The sequence below is a fragment of the Scylla paramamosain genome, chromosome 28 (assembly GCF_035594125.1).
Source record: "Scylla paramamosain isolate STU-SP2022 chromosome 28, ASM3559412v1, whole genome shotgun sequence".
NCBI lineage: Eukaryota > Metazoa > Arthropoda > Malacostraca > Decapoda > Portunidae > Scylla > Scylla paramamosain.
Genome location: NC_087178.1, coordinates 3,162,407 through 3,185,000, shown reverse-complemented (window position 1 = coordinate 3,185,000; position 22,594 = coordinate 3,162,407). Strand labels below are relative to the sequence as shown.

The following is a 22,594-nucleotide window of genomic DNA, read 5'->3' as shown; positions in this document are numbered from 1 at the left end:
AGAAAGTCCTCTCCTCCTTTAACAATCCAGACAGAAAAGGGAGAAAATATTATATCTGGCCAAAGGGAATAAAAAAAAAAATCGAAAACAAAAATATCTATAACGTTAAATTGCCTCTTGTAACATCAGCCAAGTTCTAAGATGCCTGATACCGCCGCCAGAGGGACACGGGTTATAGCAGGAGACGACAGGGGTACGCCGCCTCCTACCCCCGACCTCGAACCAGGAGCGAAGGACGGAATGTGAGAAGGGAGACCAAACGAAAGGGAGTAGAAATAGAAAGGATAAAGAATGTTCGAATACCATTGCGTTGGGAGAATGGAGGGTGCATGGAACAAAAGGACAACATAGTAGATAGGAAGAAAATTGAGAATGGAAGCATAAAAGATGGAATGTTGGGGGAGAGGGAGAACAAACGAAGGGAGGAGAAAATTAATAGAAAGTAGTTCACGAGAGAACAGAAAGCGAATACAATTGAGGAAAACAAAAGGGAGAATGAACAGAACAGCAGGATAAAAATGTAAAAGGGATGAAGGAGAAAAGAAAACAGTAAATAGAAAGAATACTCTAAGAGGAAAAAAAAAAAACGAAAAGAGGGGAAAATTTGATAGAAATTACACGAGGAAAACTAATACAGTTGAGCAAAACAGAATAGAGAGTGAATAGAATAAAAAAAAACATCGTGGATAGAAAGAATAAGAGAAAGAAAAAAAATCGAAACGGAAAGAATATTGTGCAAGAAAATAAGAATATCGTAGAAGTTAGGAGAGTGGAACGTGGATAGAACAGAATATATGAAAAGATATAACGAAAGAGAAAGAAAGGGAGAGGGATAAAAAAAAAAGGACAAGAAGCGAGGAAAAGAATAAACGGTACGATAAAAATACAAATACTGTGCAGGTTGGGAGAATGGAGAGTAGATGGAATAGAAGAATAAACGAATAGGAGGAAAAAGGAAAAGAGGAGATAAAAGGAAGGCAGCGGAGGGGAAAGAAATATGCTGAGGAAGGAAATGCAAAGATGGAAATATGCAGGTTACACTCAAGGACACATCTCCATACATAGGAATTACTCCTTAAGTATATGAAACCTCCTGAAAGCTTCCGCATGTATGTATGTATGTATGTATGTGAGTATGTATGTGCGTGTACTCCACCCATGAACACTAATGTTGAAATACGTACACGTGTAGTTGAGAAAGTGTATATATGTGTATTTTAAGACTATAATGAAAGAGGGAAAGAGGAAATTTTACATCAAGCTAAAGGGAAATTAACAGCATTAACAATCTTTCCTTCCTTGCGAGTGGATCAGCGTGGCTGTGATAGGAGGCTGGTGATGGGGCAGGTCCACTAACTATAACCGGTGATAGGGAAAATGGGAGAGAAAGATGATGGTGAGGAAACACAATAGCAAATGGTGATGGTGATGATGGGCGGGGATGGTGATAGGAAGAGAAGGGGAAGTGATGGAAGAGATTGATAGGAGTAATGGAATGAAAAAAAGATGAAAATGGAGATGGAGGGAATACAGTAATGGGGGAATGGTGATACTGGAGTGGTGGAATGTAGAGGAAAAGAAGGCACCACTGGAATCTTCAAATAACTGACAAACAGAAAGGAAAAAGAAAAAGGAAAAAAATCAATCAGGAACACATTTTCACTAAGCTGTCCTTCCTTCCTGCCTAGAAGAAAAAAATCTCTATCGTTCTTCCTTCCTTTTTTTTTTTCCCAACCTTCATTTTCTCAGTAAACAATAACCCGCCTCCCTTTCTTTTATTTTCCTTAAAGACCTCCGTTTTCTTTCACTCATCCTCCCTCGTGTTTGTTTCCCCGTTTTCTCTAGCACTCGTTCTGGGTCGCTGGTTCGTCTGTGGTGGTTACTCGAAATGGGATGAATTTCTCTTATCTTTATTCACTCCATTACCTCCTCTTCCACCACCACCACCATCACCTCCTCCTCCTCCTCCTCCTCCTCCTCTCTTCTTTTGTGTACCCTTTTTTCTTCCTCCCCTCCCTCTGAAGGACTTTACTTAATTTCATCTCAGCATCGCACGGTCTTTATTTATCCTGCTTATTTCTGTGTTTATTTATTTTCTTCTTTTGTCTTTCACCGGTCTTTGAAGTCTGTTAAAATCGCGCGCGCGTGTGTGTGTGTGTGTGTGTGTGTGTGTGTGTGTGTGTGTGTGTGTGTGTGTGTGTGTGTGTGTGTGTTAAAAGTATAAATAAAAAGCATGACGTAATTTAGACAAAGAATCAGAAAAACACTAAAAATAAAAGTGAAAAAAAAGAAGGAAAGAAGGAAGGAACAAAGAAAGAAAAAGTATAATATGTTGGTAATCTCTTTGACAGTTAATTATCAAAATCATGAACGAAGTAAGGTCAATCAAATAAGTCACCTTACAACCTAGATATTCCTCACCTTTCTCAACACCTGGCACACCTGACGCCCCGCGCTGCTCCCGGGGTGAGTTTAAACGAGATCCAACAGACCCCGCAGGGACCCCAGCCAGCGCAACCCCACCCCACCCCCAGCAAACCCCGTGAAGGAAGGAACAATTATTATACCAGGAGTTTTTGTTTCTTTCAGTGTTTGGGAGTCCTCACTGTAAACTTCGCTCTTTTTTTCCCCTCTTGTTTTGACCGATACATATAAAAACTGCTTTTGAGCGGAAATGAAAAAGAGAGGCACAATTCGCTAATGATTTCACGTATAAAAACAATTGATAACTGCGAAAAAAACAAAAATTCTATAAACTTTTTCTATAAAAGTTCATTTCCACTCGTCTTCATGGAAACACAAATAAAGAGTAAATTTTCTCAACGGAAAACTGAAATAATGCAGGCGTCTGTGAATGGAATCTCGCAAAAGAGGAATCAATAAAGTGCAAACAAGTAAAAGAAGAAGTATTAAATTCCTATAAACTTCGCGCTCTTTTTCTCACTCGTCTTTACGGAAACAAATAAAAAGTAAAGTTTCTCCATGGAAAACGGATACAACCAACACATCCGTCATTGATTTCCCATACAAAGTGCAAAGGACTAATAAAAAAAAAGAAAAAAAGGAAAAAGGAAAGAAAAAACACAATAAACTTCGCGCCCTTTCCCCAAATCGCCTTTACGTATACAGAGTAAAGTTCCTCCACTGACAACATAAATAATCGACACCACCGCCACTGATCCCTCTTTTGTAAATAAACAATCAACAAAGCGCAAAGAATAACGTGTGGGCAGCCACTTGAGCCTCCACTCTCGCGGACGCGTACGGGGGATATGCATGTGTGGCTCGTACGTGTATCATGCCTGTGGGGGTTGGCGAGGAATGTCTGTGTCTCCTCAACAAGTTTATTGCTCCTTTGCATCGCTGCGGTGGGATGACTGCCTCTTTGGGACCATAACACGGTAACCTTTGACGCTGCCGGACCGTGAAACAAGAGTACCCTGCTGCGGAATACGTTATGGCGGCCGGCGAGGCGAGGAGAGGAGCGCCGCGGGCCAAGAACAGACGATGTGATGCACAGCTGATGGTTTCTGGATGGCGCGAGGGTTTGAGGGGTTGGTGGCGAAGGCGCAGGAGAAAAAGGAGGAATGCAAAGGAAGAACTAACAGCTGAAGCCTTGTTAGTCCTTGCGGGGCTGTTTCTGGGAACTGTACCAGCATACAATGATGGAAATTGGATAGCCTACATGGAGATGAAGAGGAAGAGGAGGAACAGGAGGAGGAGGAGGAGGAGGAGGAGGAGGAGGACAGGATGAAGGCAAAGTAACGTGTGGTTGATAGTTCGTAAGAAAGGAGAATGAGAACAGGTCGAGGAAGAAAGATGGCACAGGAAAAATGAATAATGGTCCTGGAAAAGGAGGAAAGGTTGAACAAGTTTAGGCGATCCTCTCCCGCGGCATTACCGACCAGAGTCACTTTATTCTGATGATTGAAAGTTTGCCGCCGTTTGTTTTGATGCAAGTTTCCTATTGCTATTCATGCGAGGTCGTCTTATTCTATACGAAGGGTTAAGTTGTTATGGCTAGGAGGAGTTGCACACGCAGGACTACTGAAGGAGGAAGAATAGCGTAGTAGGACTGTCTTGAGATCAACAATGAATAGAAGAAATCCTTTGTAGGCTTTATATTCCTTCCTATCATTTGATATCAAAAGCCCTATTCTGGAACTCCCTGCCTGCTTCAATATTTCCTCCTTCCTATGACTTAAACTCTTTAAGATACTTATTCTCTAGATTTGGATAACTCTTTTGACCTGCTTTTAGGACTGGCACTCGAGTAGGCTTTTTTTCCCCAATTTTTTTTTGCCTTTGGCCAGCGCCCCTCTTACGAAAAAAAAAAAAAAAAAAAAAAATCCCACTCAGATCTATGGAGCTACAAGGAACTCTTCAAAGGATTCCAATCTACTTGCGTGTGTCTTAAATGCATTGCTTTCGTTCATATGCCATCAAATATTCTGTTCTTAATGCACAGCTTTATGATAGAACCTGCAACTTTTGCCTGAGAACCACTTCCATGTGTTTAATGCATTTTCTTCCTTCCTATGCTATCAAACGATCTTAACACAACGACTGAATGAAAACGGAATGCATTTCATTATATTTTATGCTACCAAACGTCCTATTTCAACACGTCTTCATGATGAAACCTAAACTATTGGCTGAGAACTGATTCGAAACGTACATCCGATGTGTTGTATTTCATTAACACCATCACAAAAAAAAAAAAACTAGTCTAGACATAATACCTTGGGAGAGATACCACGGAGTTCTTAAATACATTTCACACAAAGACCTTCTCCTTCTACGATGATTAAGGCACCGCTATCGAGAGAAATTTCCACTTCGGAGGAAAAAATGAGGGCGCGAGCGATCAAAGGTCTTTTCAGGGCATATATTGGTCACATTGTGGTGTCTTCTTCCTCCTCAATAATCAGGATTGCATGATTGGGACCAAATTATCCCTCAGGTAATGAACACCTTTGTTGCCACTCACTCACACGGGACCTTGAGGCTAATGAAGCGCTGATTGGAGCATCTGTTTCATCGATCCTTCCTTCATGCACGCACACACTCACGCCCACACACACACACGTACAGGAGCGCAGATACACGCACACACTCACGCATACGCACTCACTCATGCACGCATGCACTCACTCACGCACGCACACACACACACACACACACACACACACACACACACACACACACACACACGTTTTCTTTTGTATTCATAATCGGAATTTCTTTTTGTGTGTGGAGAACCTTCATACTTTTTTTTTCATAGTTGATTAAACAAAATGTTGCCGCATCATAGAAGTTGAAATTTTGCAAAGGATTACAAAGCAGCCGGAGAAATGAAGTACAATTCTAACCAGGAACTCAAAATAACTAATAATTTATACTTTTACTGTGGTAAACTTATATTTCATTCATAATCAAAATACACATAATATAATTATTACAGAATTATCAATTACAAAACTAGCAGCATAAGTCAAGCGGTTCTTATAAGATGAGCAGGAGTCTTTCTTGGTATTGTTATAGATAATGCGTCATATAAATGTCATAAATCGTACAGTAAAGAAGGAGTCCTTTCTTAATTACCGATAATGAGACTACATGTAATGCAATTCTTATAATTACAAGTCTTCTTTCCTTAATTACCAACAATGAAAGCAAAAGTCGTGCCATTCTTACAAGGCAAATGAGTCTTCGTTTCTGAACTGCCAGTAATGATAATACGAGCAAAGACACTACAGCTCGAGCCACTCTTAGGAACCAAGTAAAAGTGTCTTCCTTACCTGAGGCAGCGGCTGTGTCACAAAAGCGGGTCGGCTCCACACCACTGACTCCTGCGGGAGGAACATAACAATTTACTTGAGGCACTTAAGTGAAATTTAAGCCGCGAAGATAATGACGGAGTGAGATAATACTGATGTAAATGAGGAGCTAATTAAGCCATCTTCTACTGACTTTTTATCGAATTATCCAACTTGCAGACTCGCTAAGTTGTGGGAGAGGAGAAGGGAAACGAAAAAAAAAAAAAACCTTTCTCATTAGGTGATGGAATCCATAAAGCTGTACAAGTTCTAAACTACTTCACGGATATGGGAAAGGTCCAGTTCCCTCAAAAAGAAAAAAAAAAAAAAAGACAGGAAAAGAAACGCGTAAGAAAGAAAAATAGAGTACTCATACAACTTTCTTTCCTCTTAACTCCTGGGAACACCACAAGCCCCTACCCCCCACAACACACACACACACATACACACACACACACACACACACACACACACACACACACACACACCACTACGATGGGCACTCAGACGAAAAGTAATAGAGAATGACTTCCCCACTTTCTCCCTAGGCTGAGTGGAGGGCGCAGCAAGCCTCCTCCACGGTACCTTGACGGGGCACATCGAGTAGATCAGGCCCGAGGGGAATGCTAGGCCGGTGAGATAAAAAGCGCAACAATAGACACCTTCAGGGCGACCTCGCAGGGGAAAGGTCACATAAAGAAGGAAAAAAGAAAAAGAAAAAAAGAAAGCTGAGAGAGAGAGAGAGAGAGAGAGAGAGAGAGAGAGAGAGAGAGAGAGAGAGAGAGAGAGAGAGAGAGAGAGAGAGAGAGAGAGAGAGAGAGAGAGAGAACCTTGTAAAAGCGTATCTGTAAATAGCTAAAAAAAATGTTCCTAGTCATATAAATCAAACTGATTCATTTCACCTTAAAGAGAAGGAAAAATATCACCTAATTAGACGTAATTAGTGTGCCGTTCGATTAAAAAATATCAGATGCAAACTGGCAAATATCCCTTATAAAAAACAAACAGGAGACGAGATGAAGTGAAAAAAAAACAATCTCTGACTTTAAAACATTAAGATATTTTCAACTTGTGCTCAAAGCAAGATGAAAAACCCTGAATTTTCCTTGGAAGTCTTTTAATATTTAGGGTGGAAAAAGATTATCAAAGAGAGAACTGAAGCCGCTCCGTCGAGTCTTGTCTTGGCAAAGGTACTGCTTGTCTTCCTCATCATGCCGTGCCTGGGAACACACGGCAGCTTCTCTTTGTCCCCCGCCACCTGCACTCGGCATCGCCAGTGTCAACATCCCCCAGTAAACCTCTACCCTCATCAAACCTTCGCCAACCTTTCATCTGCTGCATCGCCCACAGCCACTGAGCGATTAATTAATCACCTAATGGCATGTTTCCTTTCTCTCCTGACGAGGTTTATATCCAGTTTACCGTCGCTGCATTTATCCTCCATTTATCAATTCCTCTTTCATCCTCTTGTCCGCATCCACTTGACCGTAATGAGAGAAAAGTTAAGTGAAAGTGACTCCTCGAATCTGCCCAGCTTGGTAATGGGAGTTAATACGAAGCATATTTGCCGTTTGCATCACCAGTGATTAAACGCTTACCGGCAAATGGTGTCTGCGTCACCCGCCTGCACTATCGCGAAATTAACTGTATACTGGACTCTAATGGACGCTGCTCAAAGGGGCACTCAGGAGGCATCAAGAGGGCCTGCAAAATGAGCCAGTAAAGGTCATTACTAAAAACCCGCACGTCATTTGTCTCTTCAAACGCTCCATCATTGCTTTCATCCTGTTCCGAGTTCTCACGAAGGCCTCTACAGTCGGTGTGTGTGTGTGTGTGTGTGTGTGTGTGTGTGTGTGTGTGTGTGTGTAAATATCCATAGTGTTGGCAATTTGATAATGGATAGCGCCTACATACGGCATTGGATCACCTGGCGGGGCTTCATTAAAGGGTGGCAGGTGTGTTATAAGACTGCTCTGATTCACGACCCGCATTCATCTCGCCGTTTACTGCATGACAGGAACATGAGCTTGGAGAGGCAAAGTATACTGCCCAAAATATGAACAAAAAACACTCTGGAGGGTCAAATTCGTGTCAGGAACTTGTATCTCTTATCACAAACTCCTTATGACAGTCGGAGTAAAAAGCCGAATACCACTGAAATGAATATCAAATGTTGAAATGTATACACAATAATATTCCAGAGAGGCACATTCATGTACAGCAAGTGTATTTTCATCATAGGCTCTCTTGATGGCTAAGATAAGGGATCGAGCACCATAATGGGGGACTAACAAGATATCGGATGCTACGTCGCTGGAAATATACGAGTATATACACAGTGGGAGGCTTCACCATTCCGAGGGTTCAGAATCACACGGCGCCGCTGCGATGATAGGGAGGGCTGTATATTCCCCACGCCCGTTCAGTCCTTAACAGATAGACCGGCGCAACTGTACCCACGTAACAGCACAAAGCCGTCTTCCTGTCTCTTTTTCTCCCTCCCTACCGCTGCACCTTCTTCCTTGCCTTCCTCCCACTCCCTCTCCCTCTCCACCTCACGACCGCAGTGAGTTAAATGTCTGGTTTCATTAGTCTTCTTCAGCCACCTCATTATGAAGCTAATTTCCCCCATCAGGCAGGACAGTCATCACCCGCGTGTCCAGGGTGTGTGAGTGTGTGTGGTGGGTGGCCGGGGGAGCAGCGCGGCGCACCTCAATCCCTCCAGAAGTGTTCCTTGGGGATGGTAATGTTCTGAATTTATTACAGTTACGCAAAATTCAACGAGAAACTTCATCTCCAATACACTTTTCATGATTTCATACTTTTGCAGTCTCTCTCTCTCTCTCTCTCTCTCTCTCTCTCTCTCTCTCTCTCTCTCTCTCTCTCTCTCTCTCTCTCTCTCTCTCTCTCTCTCTCTCACATCAGGCCTGCTCAATACTGTACAGGGAAACAAACACACACAGCGATGCAAACTTTTACTATATACGTTTCAAATTCTGAGAAATATTGTTGCATTCACTATGTGAGCATTTCGAAACAGGAGAGAGAAAAAAAAAGAATAAAAGAAAAAAAAAAGGCTTCCAGTTGCTATCTGAAGTACTGATACACACACACACACACACACACACACACACACACACACACACACACACACACACACACACACACACAGACACACACACACGGGGAAATGTTTCACTAATATACACGAACCAATTTCGATAAAAGGTTCGGTGCCGTCCGGTCAATTCTTTGCCTCCAGCGAGAATAGTCAATATCCAGATGAGATGAGTGAGGTGAATAACATCTGGACTCATCCCTCCCCTGCTTTCCATCCTCTCCGTCATCCTCATTCAGTCTATCCATCCTTTCCCCCTTCCATTCCCCCTCTCCTCCTCCTGTTCTTTCCCCTGCTCCACCCTACACTCCATTATCTCTTCTATAAAACATTTCCACGAATTCCAACCACAGTGGAATAATTTTAGGAGTAACTGCTCTTCGATTCGGTAGATATTTGCACATTAAGAGGATTTAGAGTACACATCACAATAAACGAAATAATACTGCAGTGAGTCACAAATAATAATTTCCTCCCCGGCACTTTAGATGTAAATGAAATAAGAGAAAATGATGGCATAAAATATCAGGACAAGCATAACTCATAAATATTTCCCCAATTATGGAAGTGCAGATGGCTGGAGATATATATATATAAATAGAATATACATGCGCGCGCACACACGCACGCACGCACGCACGCACGCGCGCGCGCACACACACACACACACACACACACACACACACACACACACACACACACACACACACACACACACACACGAGTAGTAAAAGTGACTTCAGTTCATCCTTTATTGAGCAGTAACGTTTCGGGAAATGCTGCTTCCAATCTTTAGAGTGTAAAAACACTAAAACAAACAATATACAACAGCAGGCCTTACCTCCGTGGCTGCAGGAGGAACACGAAGCGCACGATGCGACCCAAGAAAACGTAAGTTAAAATGCAGAGGAAATGTTGCTTCTGTTTTGATGGTAAGACGCAGACATGAAATCCTGGAGCGAACAATATTATATACGCTACAATTTAAGACGTCAAATATTAAGATGTCACAAATTAATAACAAGAATGTACGAGAAATAGAAACAATGATATGAAGGAAATTGTTGTCGTGACGTCTCTTCCTCCTGGACTACAGTTACATGTGCAACATTCATTTCAGTTCAAGATTTGTGATTATTAAGTTTCGTTCTTCTGATAAACTTGCAAAGATTCTGCACTTCTTCAAACCAAAGCAAGGCATCCACACTGCTGTGAACACTCAATTGTCATGGACTCAACAACACTAACATTTTCTAGACTAGTTAAGTTTGTGATTTATGAACTATAATTTCAATATGTTTATAAGAATGAAACATCAAAATTAAATAAATGTTAAAAATCCACTCATCTACCTATTTATCTGTACTATATCTATCTATTTGTACCAAGGGTTTATCTAATTTTCCGTTCTTATGTTTTTATTTATTTACCTGTTTTCAGGTTGAGTTGTTCAGCTTCTTAAGATGCAAGAATATAACGTTGCATCTCTGAGTCTTTGGATGTTTATGTAACAATCAAAATGTAACCAACATTTCCCCTCGTATATTTCTCAGGCTTCGGCTCGTGTCGCGGTGTGGCGGTGTGGCCCTGACATCTGCAGTCTTCTGGAGTGTTACTCTTCCTATATTTGCTGAGGCATTACCTTCTGTTCAATAAATCATATACATCACTTAGGGATTATTTCTGCTATTGACAAAGAAAGGGAAAGGCTGCCTGTTTCATATATACACAGACCTTCATCTTTCAATTCCCTCCCTTTTCTCTTTTTTTTTCAGTTATTTCCTCACACATTTTACAAGGCAATTAATAGTCGGAAAAATCAGAAGAAAAACATCCCAACGTACCAACAGCATCAACGCGTTATTTAAGGATAAGAATTACGCGTGAACTGTCCTCGAAACCTCCCAGACTAAACGCGGTGGCAAAAGGTCGGAATTCATGAAATGTCCGATAGATGGAGCCATGAAAGATAGGTATTAGTGGCGGTGTTTTGTGGCGAGGTTGTGGAGCTGCTCTTGTGAAAAACTTGGTAGACATGGCAGAGAGAGAGAGAGAGAGAGAGAGAGAGAGAGAGAGAGAGAGAGAGAGAGAGAGAGAGAGAGAGAGAGAGAGAGAGAAACACAATGAGGACTGACAACGAAGACAGAAAAGATATACGAAAGAGCAGTCACAACAATTACAGTATGACACACAACATGAGAGAGAGAGAGAGAGAGAGAGAGAGAGAGAGAGAGAGAGAGAGAGAGAGAGAGAGAGAGAGAGAGAGAGAGAGAGAGAGAGAGAGAGAGAGAGAGAGAGAGAGAGAGAATCATGCCAACTTCACCTATTTCGACACAAACAACTGAACCAGTACACACATCAAAAGCAAATATAGATAAAACTCCCTGAAAAAAAAAAAAACAGCCAAAACAACCAAAAACTCTCCCAACACAACGCAAAAAAAACTCCCAAGCAAATCCCAGAAGAAAACGGAACGAAAAAAAAAAAAAAAAAGGAACTCCACATACAAAACAGTGAGAACGCAAGAAGAAAACTAGAAAACAAGGTATGCAAACAAAATAAACCTACTTCCATGTAATATCCGTCTCAACACAAGCGCACGAGAGAAGCATACGCAATTGGGAGATGTAAACAAGAGAGAAGAAGTGGAAGAGGCAAGACACGGGGAGAAAATATTGATACTGATGAAGAGAAATGGCCGGCGAAAGGAGAGAACGAAGAGATAAAGCGGGAGAATTATCAATGTCTAGTCAACAAACGGCTGAAATATCGGGAAGAGAGAGAGAGAGAGAGAGAGAGAGAGAGAGAGAGAGAGAGAGAGAGAGAGAGAGAGAGAGAGAGAGAGAGAGAGAGAAAGCACACACACACAAAAGAAAATTCCTTTCCAACACACACACACACACACACACACACCTGACAAAATATAAGGGAAAAGGCGCAAAAAAGAAGATGACGAAAATAATGTCAGTGAAAGAGAAGGGAAGAGAAACGAGGTGACTTATGAGAATAGGATGGAGAGAGAAAATGGTGATGAAAGAAGAATAAGAGAATGAGGAAATTGGAAGACACTCAAGAACGGAGAAGGCGTTGCGAGGAAAATGGGATAGGAGGAGGAGGAGGAGGAGGAGGAGGAGGAGGAGGAGGAGGAGGAGGAGGAGCAGGAGCAGGAGCAGGAGGAGGAGGAGGACGAAGAGGAGGAGAAGCACGAGGAGAAGCAGGAAGAGGAGGAATAAGAAGCAAAAATTAACTAGATGATAATAAAGAGGAAATGGAAAGAGTAAAAGAAATGAAAGACATGAGAGATAGGAATGCAAAGAGGAGGAAAGAGAAAATAAAAAAAAATATGAGAGTTATAGCAAAAGTTGGTTGCCGAAAAAAAATGAAACAATTTGAGAACGAAAAAAAATATAAAAAAAGGTAAATTTACGCTTTTATACATTATTAAATTTAATCTATTCTTATTTTAATTCGAGGAGAGCAATTACTTTATTTATTACTTGCATTACATTTCATTTTTACTAAAGTGATGATGAGTTTCCATTAGTGACGAAATGACAAAGTGCATCATGAAATAAAAATTGAAAAAAGTACTAAAGAAAGAAGGGAAGAGAGAGAGAGAGAGAGAGAGAGAGAGAGAGAGAGAGAGAGAGAGAGAGAGAGAGAGAGGAGAGAGAGAGAGAGACGCACACACACACACACACACTAATCCTAAACTCTCTCACAACAAACTGAATGCAAAATAACTTGAATAAAAATAAAGAACACTGAACCAAATTTTCACAAACGAATACAGACACAACGAAATCAAACTCAGTGATATTTCTATGCACGTTTCCCCACCAACTATTGAGAGTCCCTATAGAAATTCTGCGGCCACGAACAGAGAGAAGCTAACAGTAATAGTAGTAGTAAGAGGAAGGAGCGGCATGAAGAGGAAGAAAGTAAAAAGAACAGGGAAAAAAAAAAGTTGAGAGGCAGGATGAGGTAAAGAGGAATAAATGGGATACAGGAAGAAAAGAAAATAATTAAATGGGGGGTGATGACGTCGAAGAAAACGGATACAAGAGTAAATAAAAGGAAGAATTGAAGAAAAGTCAGTAAGAGTAAAGCGGAATAAGAGACGCAGGAAGAACAGAAAGAGTAAGAGGGAAACAGAGGAGGAGGAAAAGAGGGAAACGTTGATTAGGCGTGAAGAGGGGTAAGAGGGAGGAAGAGAAAGACGAGAAAAGAAAAAAAAAGAAGAGGAAGGAAAGAAAAGAAAGGCGCAGGAGGGAGAAGAAAGCCTCACTCCCATCACGTCAATAGCAAGAGGCAAAGTCTGATAAGAGCTGTTACTCACCTGCCGATGAGAGAGAGAGAGAGGAGAGGAGAGAGAGAGAGAGAGAGAGAGAGAGAGAGAGAGAGAGAGAGAGGAGAGAGAGAGAGAGAGATTCAATATAGCCACAGACCTATTTATTAATATATATAACCAAATACCAATGTAGCTTCAAGATGGTTGAGGAAGTAAGTAACATTATGAAACTGGAATCTCTCTCTCTCTCTCTCTCTCTCTCTCTCTCTCTCTCTCTCTCTCTCTCTCTCTCATATTCTCCTCCTCTCCGAAGACTTTCAGGCAATTTTTAAAAGTACGAAGATTATAATACAAACTGCGTGGGAAAACTGGCAGTAAAAAAGCACTTGAAGGTTATTAATGTTCTTCCGAGTGGATTATAAAAGAAGGAGCGTAAAGTGAGGCAATATGAAGGAGAGAAGAAAGAGGGATGATGGAGATGATGAAGAGGAGGCATGTTTGGAGAAGGAAGAACGGGACGGGGGGGACGGAGGAGGAAGAGGGAGAGAGAGGGAAGAGAAAGGAAGATAATGAATAAAAGGAATCGATACATAAAAGAGGAAAGTTTGCTTTGGTGTGTGACTGTCAATTTTATGGCGCGTTTTTATGAGTTTGTTTTCCTCCTCAATTAGTTGTGTGTGCGCTTTGTATGTGCGTGCAGCCATGCAGACAGACACAGACAGACACAGACAGACACAGACACACATATACCAAAAACATTAATCGAAAAAATACACTTTAGTATGAAAAACTATATGAAATAAAAAAAAAATTAAAATAAAGGTATTGAAAACCCATAAAAAAAAAATGAGCATCAAAGGAAATCAGCAGCGTAAATTATTAAGCAAAATGACAGCAACTCTCTTCAAAAACTAACTTCAGATCACACTTCCAGGAAATCTTATTCTTTATTCATTACGCGTCAGTTTCCATGAATATTTTCAACTTCCCCTCCGTTTTACTTTTTTTCTTTTTTTACCGAGGCCACAAAGATCTTTCGCTTCCATTATTATTCCATGACGCTTGAAGGGAGGGTACGGTTATGCAGAGGTGGGAGCTTCACACACACACACACACACACACACACACACACAACGTTTAGGAACAAATATTAAACGACACATAATCTTAAAACGTAAACTAAAAGTAATAAAAAAAAAAACAGGGGAAAAAATTGTAAAAATTAAGTAGTAAACACACCACACACACACACACACACACACACACACACATACATACACACACACACAGACGTAAAATCTAACCTTAAAATATACGAGAAATAAAATCCATCATTGCAGCTTAAAATTACAAAAAATGGCACATGAAAAAAGACAAAATGCGCAGAATAATTCAAAAGTAAAAAAAAAGCCAACGAGTTATAAAACATTACAGTGCAATTTACATGATCTATTATTTTAATCCTGAATTCCTCCGCATTTAACTAAAAAACAACAACAACGAAAACGAACCAAAACCCAAAACACCACAAGAGAAAACGGCAAACTGACCAAAAAAAAAAAAAAAAAAAAAAACGAAAAAAAAAAACACCCCCTTACTTTACATGATCTGGAAACGTTATCCCTCTATGGCTGTCATTTTTTTCCCTGCCACTGCTTTATTTTTTTTCACATTTTTTCCCTATATCTTTCGGGCACGCCATCCGTTAGGGAGTCAGATTCATTTCTTTAAGAGCATCGCCAAGCCCTTGTCCTTCCTTCCACGCCATTTCCTACTCTTGATTCCCCCGTGGCCCTCCCGCACCTTTTTCTCCCCTTCCGCATTCCTTTTACACATTATTCTTCTCCGTTTTTCCTTCATTGTGATGTACAGTTTTCGTTGTTTCCTGGTGTGCTCCTCTCTCTCTCTCTCTCTCTCACTCTCTCTCTCTCTCTCTCTCTCTCTCTCTCTCTCTCTCTCTCTCTCTCTCTCTGTCAACGTTATACATTTCTCATGCTGGCTATCACTGCTATTTTTCTTTCACCCAGTCTCTCTTCTCTTCATCTCTCCCTCTGTGAAAAACAATCTCTCTCTCTCTCTCTCTCTCTCTCTCTCTCTCTCTCTCTCTCTCTCTCTCTCTCTCTCTCTCTCTCTCTCTCTCTCTCCACTTCCAATTTGCACCGTTTCTATTTTCATAACACACACACACACACACACACACACACACACACACACACACACAGTCACGTAAAATTAGACATACGTAAGTAAATAAATGAGCAGATAGAAAGACAGGCAGACAAATACAGATGAATAGACAGACGTTCATCGATATGTACACAAATACACTTTCACAAAGATGAATGGAATAAATGAATGTATCGTGGGGGTGACTGGTAAACAGATACGCAAGTCACGTAGGTCACTATATACTTAATACTTGATGATATGCTTCCCTCCTCGCCTTGATTGCTGGCTTAACAACTTCCCCGCAGTACACTGACATCCCCCCCAACCCCCACCTCTTTTAAACGAGCCTGTACCAGCTTAACGAGTCCATTTAACATACTAAAGATACTCGTTTATATAGTTAACTATCCATCGTTGACCCTCTCAGTCAGAATTCAACAATTAAAAGCCATGAAATTCGCAGGTAAAGCCATAGCAGTGTCCAGTGTTCCCCTTGCGTGAAGCCCCACCAGCCTATTGAATCATCTATTAACACTTCCCACACTTGTCCTCCATTTACATAGTTAATCATCAGTGACCCTCTCAGTCAATATTCAACCTGCAATATGTGATAACAGGCTCCTCCTCCAGTCTTGCCTAACCTTTTCCTGCTACTTTCCTGCCCGCGCAATAGCTCCTACCAGCCTACTGCCAAACAAGCACTTCAGCCATTCATTCTTCTGTTAACTGTCTTGTTCTTACCGGTTATTATCGCTAATTACGCCTTCAGTCATTATTTAATATTAAATAATTATTATTATTATTTATTATTAAATAATGGAAAATTAAAGGAGGAAAGGGACTGACTGGCTAAATATAAGGTGTCAAAGCAACAGGGCAGATTGGCACCGGGGTAAAGACAATGATACTTGCTTGACTCGTTTGCCAAACTCTCTCTGATAACACGTTTTGGTTATCCGCTACACACAAACTAACTTGAACTTACTTGATGCACTGACGAAGGTGGGCTGAAAGGGAAGGAGGCACAAGCAGCAGGAACACCAGCGCGCGTGACGCCATCGCAACAGAGAAACTCCTACCTGTCGACCACTCATAGTCCCACAAGGTGGCGTGCTGTCGCGCATGCGTGGCGCCACCTAGCGACTCTACTTTGTTTTTTACGGGAAGGCATCATTATCTTATTTCCTATGTTACTTTATATTATGACCAATGACTCTTACTGCTTCTGTTAACTCAAGAAAATATTACAAACTGATCGTGTGTATATCTACGACTGCGTTTCCTTGCCTTACATAAGCAGCCTCGCCATTATTTCCCATTTTCTTTTCCCACAACCAAACGGAGATCCTGACGAAGGGTGCATGAAGGAGGCAACCATCTGGCCATCTCATTATTGTTCCCTGGAGGGCAGCGTGTTACTTCCGTGCCCTGGGTAGTGAGCGGTGGTGTTTGGGTGGCAGGCTGAGTGTAAGCCGAGGGAAGGAAAGGAGGCAGGACTCAAAGAGAAGCAATGATTTACCAGTCTTGGTTAATAGAGGAAACTTTCTCTCTCTCTCTCTCTCTCTCTCTCTCTCTCTCTCTCTCTCTCTCTCTCTCTCTCTCTCTCTCTCTCTCTCTCTCTCATCTCTCTCTCTCAACGTTATACATTTCTCATGTTGGCTATCAATGTTATTTTTCTTTCACCCTCCCTGTCTTTCTTCACCTCTCCCTCTGTGAAAACAATTTCTCCCCACCTCTCTCTTCTCTCTCTCTCTCTCTCTCTCATCTCTCTCTCTCTCTCTCTCTCTCACGGATGTGGTGAAAATGACATTCTGTTTTCTCATATCCAACCTTGTCTTTTCTTCACAGCTCCGTGCACGGCGCTTCCCTTTCCTCTCTTCCTACCTTATAACCGCTCACCTCTTCCCGGAGCGTGCCACCCCAAGGAGTGGTCCGCCCCTGCCGTGCCAGGCGGATGCCATCATAGACACATCAATAGCGCCTCTGATTTCTCGCTTCAAGGATCCGCTGTCAGTCAGGTGGACACGGCCGTGACGAGGTGACCAGTTCGGGAAAAGGCGGGATCATCTTCTGAGAACAGTGCCATAAATCACGCCTTGCCTCGTCTTGTGTTTAGCTCCCCGGAGTGTTGCCAAACATCTTCTTGTGACGTCGTGGTAAATGAATAACTAACGGTCTCTTCCTCTTGGCGTTGCCGGGGAGACCACTACGCAAGGAAATTGATAGATAGAGAATCAAGCAGGTTCTTTATCAAACTTACACTTAGAAATTGTTCACTAAAACGCGCCATCCACTGTTCGCCGATGTAATCAGTCAAATGCCTCGCCCCTCAGGTGTAGCAATCTCCACGTTGCGACAGGAGGCTCGGGGTGGACTTGACTCCAACCCCGCTGAGGCTAAGTGATGAAGAGAACCTGCCGTAAGGAGCTGGAGTATCACAGGGCACCACGCGTTGAGTCTTACACCTTGAACTCAGTGTAGGAGATTTTGGGCTTTGTTTTAGTCCCAGTACGTAAAATTCGCATGGTATTGAAGAGCTCAGTAGTGAGTATTGTTATAATGTTACGCCTTTCAGTCCGATGGGATTTATTTATTATTATTCTCGATGCCATTGCAGGATTTTCTTGTGATCAGGAGGACAGTCTATGTAAGGAGAAGGTTAAAATTCATCTAAAGTAACTAAACCAGAACCACTTCTTAGATCTAAGAAATGAGTGATTGGATAACATTTGAAAAAGTGACTTTAATTCTGAGAGAACGAAGGCACACGCTGGCGTACAAGTATAACATAGGAATGAAGGCAAAACTAATAAACTTAACTAAACTACCAATGGAAACAATAGTGGAAACTTATCGTCACCTTACACACACATTCACTTTCCCTACGTTGTATACGCACGGGCGAAGGAAGACCAGACTCACGCTAATCAAGTCAGAGCCAAAAACGAGAACTTATGCACTACGGAGCGGGAAATTATGCGCTACAGGGCAATCCCGCAGATGGAATTGGAAGCTGTGAGGGTAATGTGTGAGTGTTCCCTTCTCAGACACCCCCCGCAAGTCCCTCAGCGCAGCACACCACACAGCCCACGTCTAGCTAGTTTGAAATTACATATACAACAGCCATTAACTTCAGGATTCAGTGTGACTTCCTGGTAAAGAGAAACGTAGGCATTGTGTGTGTAGGAGAGAGAGAGAGAGAGAGAGAGAGAGAGAGAGAGAGAGAGAGAGAGAGAGAGAGAGAGAGAATGTGTGTTAGCCAGACAGAAACGACAATTAACACACACACACACACACACACACACACACACACACACACAGATCAATACACACACGCAAGCAACCCAACCCAACATACACACACACACTAAGAGACTAACAGGCACACAGAGACACAGAAATAATAACTACATTACCACGGTAACCAAGACAAGGCGCGTGTTGACAATGAAATCATCAAAATTACATCAACCTCCATGAACCTCCTTGTCCTTCCTCCTCCTCCTCGTCCTCCTCCTCCTCCTCCTCGTCCTCCTCATCCTCCTCATCGTCCTGCGGCTCGGGGAATGGGGACGAGGGGACGAGACACATAACTTTTCATTTAATAGCTAAAACATCCGCTAAATGGGAGAAGTTTAGTTGTTCTTATATTAATGGGGGATTCAGTCTGAAGTCTCGCCGCCATTTGCCCTGCCGTGATTAATTTCAGATTTCGTAATTATGACGCTACGGGGAAAAGAATATATAGAACTTTCTGCTTACGCTTGGCTTGATTAAATTTCTCTTCTCTCTTACTCTATCTACCGAAGAGAGAGAGAGAGAGAGAGAGAGAGAGAGAGAGAGAGAGAGAGAGAGAGAGAGAGAGAGAGAGAGAGAGAGAGAGAGAAATTAAATAAAGTAATGGTTTTTAAAAAGAGGCTTTCCGAGTATATTCGTACTACACACACACACACACACACACACACACACACACACGGTAAATTAACTCCGGTTATACGAATACTTCACGAACACGAATATTTATACCCTCAAAAATATACATATTCATTTCACTCCTCGTTAAAAAGCCTTTCGTTTAACAGCACATCTCGGTGGGAAAAAATGAGTAAACAAACACCGGATTTTTCCCCCTTTTTTCCCCCCGTTTCCTGAATCTCGACCAGCGTGGAGTGGGGAAAACATGAAGGAAAGAAGGGGAAAGAGGGGGAAAGAAAGGGAGAAAAAAAGGTAATGGAGAGGGGGAAAGAAAGGGAGAAAAAAAGGTAATGGAGAGGGGGAAAGGGAGGAAAAAGGGAAAAAAGTAGCATAGAGGTTAAGGTTACTCTCTCCTCATCTATCTTTGACTTGAGTGAATGTGGTAGATGGATGGTGATAGAGTTCATATTTCTCTCTCTCTCTCTCTCTCTCTCTCTCTCTCTCTCTCTCTCTCTCTCTCTCTCTCTCTCTCTCTCTCTCTCTCTCTCTCTCTCTCTGCAGGAAATATGGGAAACAAAAAGGAAAGAGAAAGAAGAGAGGGGGAAACCAATACCTCATTTTTTCTACCTATTTTCCTCTCCCTCCCTCCTTCCTTCCTTCCTTCCTTCCTTCCTTCCTTCCTTCCCTTTCCCGTACAGACTATGAGTAAGTGGGTTGAAGGAGCGAAGGGAAGAGAAGGAAGGGAGGGGAGAAAGGTCAGGAGAAAGATATATCGCCATTTCTTCCTCTACTTATTCGCTTCCTAGGGTGGACTGTGTAAGGATGAAAAGGGAGAAGGAGGAAGGAATATGCCAATTGCCGCCTATCAATGTCTAGAACGAAGGCAAAGGTGGAGGGAAGTGAGGGAAGGGCGTGAGAGAGCGAGAGGGAAGGATGAACAGAAAACGCTGGAAATGAAGCGTGTTGAAGAACTAATGAAAAAAAAAAGATGAAAGATGGAAGAATAGGAATGATTGGAGGGCGAAAAGAAGAGACTGTATTCGAAAAAAAAAAAAAAGGGTAAAAGAGAAGGGTGAATATTATTTAAAAGGTTTAAGAAGAGGCTGTGAAAAGGAGGGGAAAAGAGAAGGTAAAGGAAAAATGAATAGAATGTAGGAGTTAATGGAAAAGAAGAACTTTAAGAGAGTGTGGAAGGAAGCGAGAGGAGCACAAAAAAAAAAAAGAGAGGGAGAGTAAATGAAAAGAGAGATGTGGAAGAGGCTGTGAGAGGAAGAGAAAAGAAAAAAAGATGGAAAGGGAAAAGGGGGAAGTAAATTAATCTGGAAAGCTGTGAAAGGAAGCTGTGAGTGAAAAAGAAAGGCACAATGAAAAGGGGAGAGCAAATGAGTAGGAGGAGGTGAAAGAGGATGTGAAAATGAGAAATAAGTAGGAATAAGAGGAGGGAAGGAGTGAGTCACATGGTCCCCTCTCAGTGCTCGCTAAGCCCTTTCTTCGCACATAAAACTGGTTAGTTATTGGTTCCTGCTGTAGAAAACACGGGGCTCCCACCACACCTGCAGCGCCGCCTAACTGCATTAATACATTTTTCCCTCCCTTATCCGCTTCCCTTCCCCTCTTCCTCCTTCTCCCTTCGTCCCCTTCCCCTCCTTCCTTCCGCCCCGCGTCAGGAGCGTAGGTTTGTTTGCTCGCCTCTCAGGAACACTTTCGTTTATATGGTGGGTGGACGTGTGGATGGATGCAGAGATGGGTGGATATGATGTGATGGTGATATGTATTAGTGGAGTGTTTAAATAATGCATAAATAATCACTCCACCCCATGTCTATCCATTTCTGTATGTCTTATTTCTGTTTATTTTTCCTTTTTTTGCCTTGATTTTAGTCCGAGTTGGATTTCCTTTTCCTCTTCCTCTTCCTTTGGCTTCTTCCTCTTCCTCCTCCTTCCTCCCCCTCCTCACACCACCAACACAGCAACATTTTTCCTCTCACTCACTCCCCTGTCCTCATTCTCTCCATCTTGTTCAGTCACCCCCTTCATAACCTTACTTTTTCACTCCCCCTAAGACTCGCAAATTCCTCCCCTCCCTTCCCCTCCCCTCCCGTTCCCTCCCATGCCCTCCCCTCTCCTCCTCCCCCTCGTAGTCAGTCTTTCTTTCTTAAGGTTCATTTTTGCGCCTTCCAGGAAACGCTTTGTAACGTAAAAATTAAGATAAAGTAATATTTTAAGTCGAGTGACGTATAATGCAATCTAAGAATTACAAAAAAAAAAAAGAGAGTTTGGCATACGTTGATGTTCCGAGAATGTACCTTTCTTAACAAAGCTACAATAAAGCCTTAAAAATGGAGTACGAGCTTCATTGAAGTGTGAAGGATGCAGTCACAATATCAAAGTTACCCCTTCTATTAGAGGCAAAATATAACATAAGCAATATATATGAGCGAATATTTATACGAAAAATACTCGTGCACGATGAAATATACCAGTGTGAAGTAATGCAACATCCTAAGAGCAAAATTACCCTAAGTATTGAAATCTAACCAGGTCAAAATCTAACCTTTTTTTCCTCCAAATTTAATGTCATATCCTTACGTTACGGTGTCACTCTTATTAGCTGCGGTAACCTTTAGTGGTACAACGCAAGTCCCGCTGCTCGAGGGCCGTACAAGCTGTCAATACAAGTGTGGTGCTTCTGGTTAATGTCAGCTATTGGTTTGGCATTATTTGGGTGCTGGTGAGGGCGGTAAAGTTTTGCTAGTGGCACTGTTATCGGCTGTGGTTCTGATGGTGGCCCGGAGAATGTGTGTTTCAGGCCGGCTAGTTGCGGCTGGAAGTGCTGGATGGGGATGAGGCACGAGGCTGAACGGCCGCGGAAAATTCCTTAGTTTTTTTTTTTTTTTTTTTTTTTGGGTGGGGTGCGTCTTCAAGAGAGGGAGTTTCCGTTTTCCTTCTCAGCGTTGTAGTAAGATATAACAGACACATACATACATAGATACTGACACATACACACACACACACACACACACACACACACACACACACACACACACACACACACACACACAGAGACAGAGAGAGAGAGAGAGAGAGAGAGAGAGAGAGAGTAGTACATTTTCATTCACTCTCTTATTACTCCCACTTATTGATATTCTATAACACATCAACAACACCACCACAACCACCACCACAACCACCACCCACTACCACCTGCACCTCACCCCACCTGTACGCTCTACCTGTACGTTCCCCCATTCATCAGGTCCTCCAGCGCTGCCATCACTGCTGA

General features: G+C 42.2%; 1 protein-coding gene across 30 annotated transcripts in view; it reads right to left on the bottom strand.

Moving 5' to 3' along the window:
• The window catches only part of LOC135114712 (uncharacterized), a 200,278-nt gene extending 183,741 nt beyond the window's left edge, over positions 1-16,537 (bottom strand). For 23 of the 30 annotated variants that reach the window (XR_010275638.1, XR_010275639.1, XR_010275640.1 and 20 more), the window contains exons 1-2: positions 16,383-16,537; positions 5,802-5,852 (exon numbers count right to left, since the gene is read on the bottom strand). Coding sequence is in view for 23 of the 30 variants with exons in the window: in XM_064030672.1 (XP_063886742.1) it covers positions 5,802-5,852; positions 16,383-16,521 (190 nt within the window). In the remaining 7 variants the exon portion in view is untranslated. The remainder of the gene's footprint in view (positions 1-5,801; positions 5,853-16,382) is intronic. The other 7 variants (XM_064030657.1, XM_064030660.1, XM_064030679.1 and 4 more) reach the window with 2 other exon arrangements.
• Between the last annotated feature and the right edge of the window lie 6,057 nt (positions 16,538-22,594).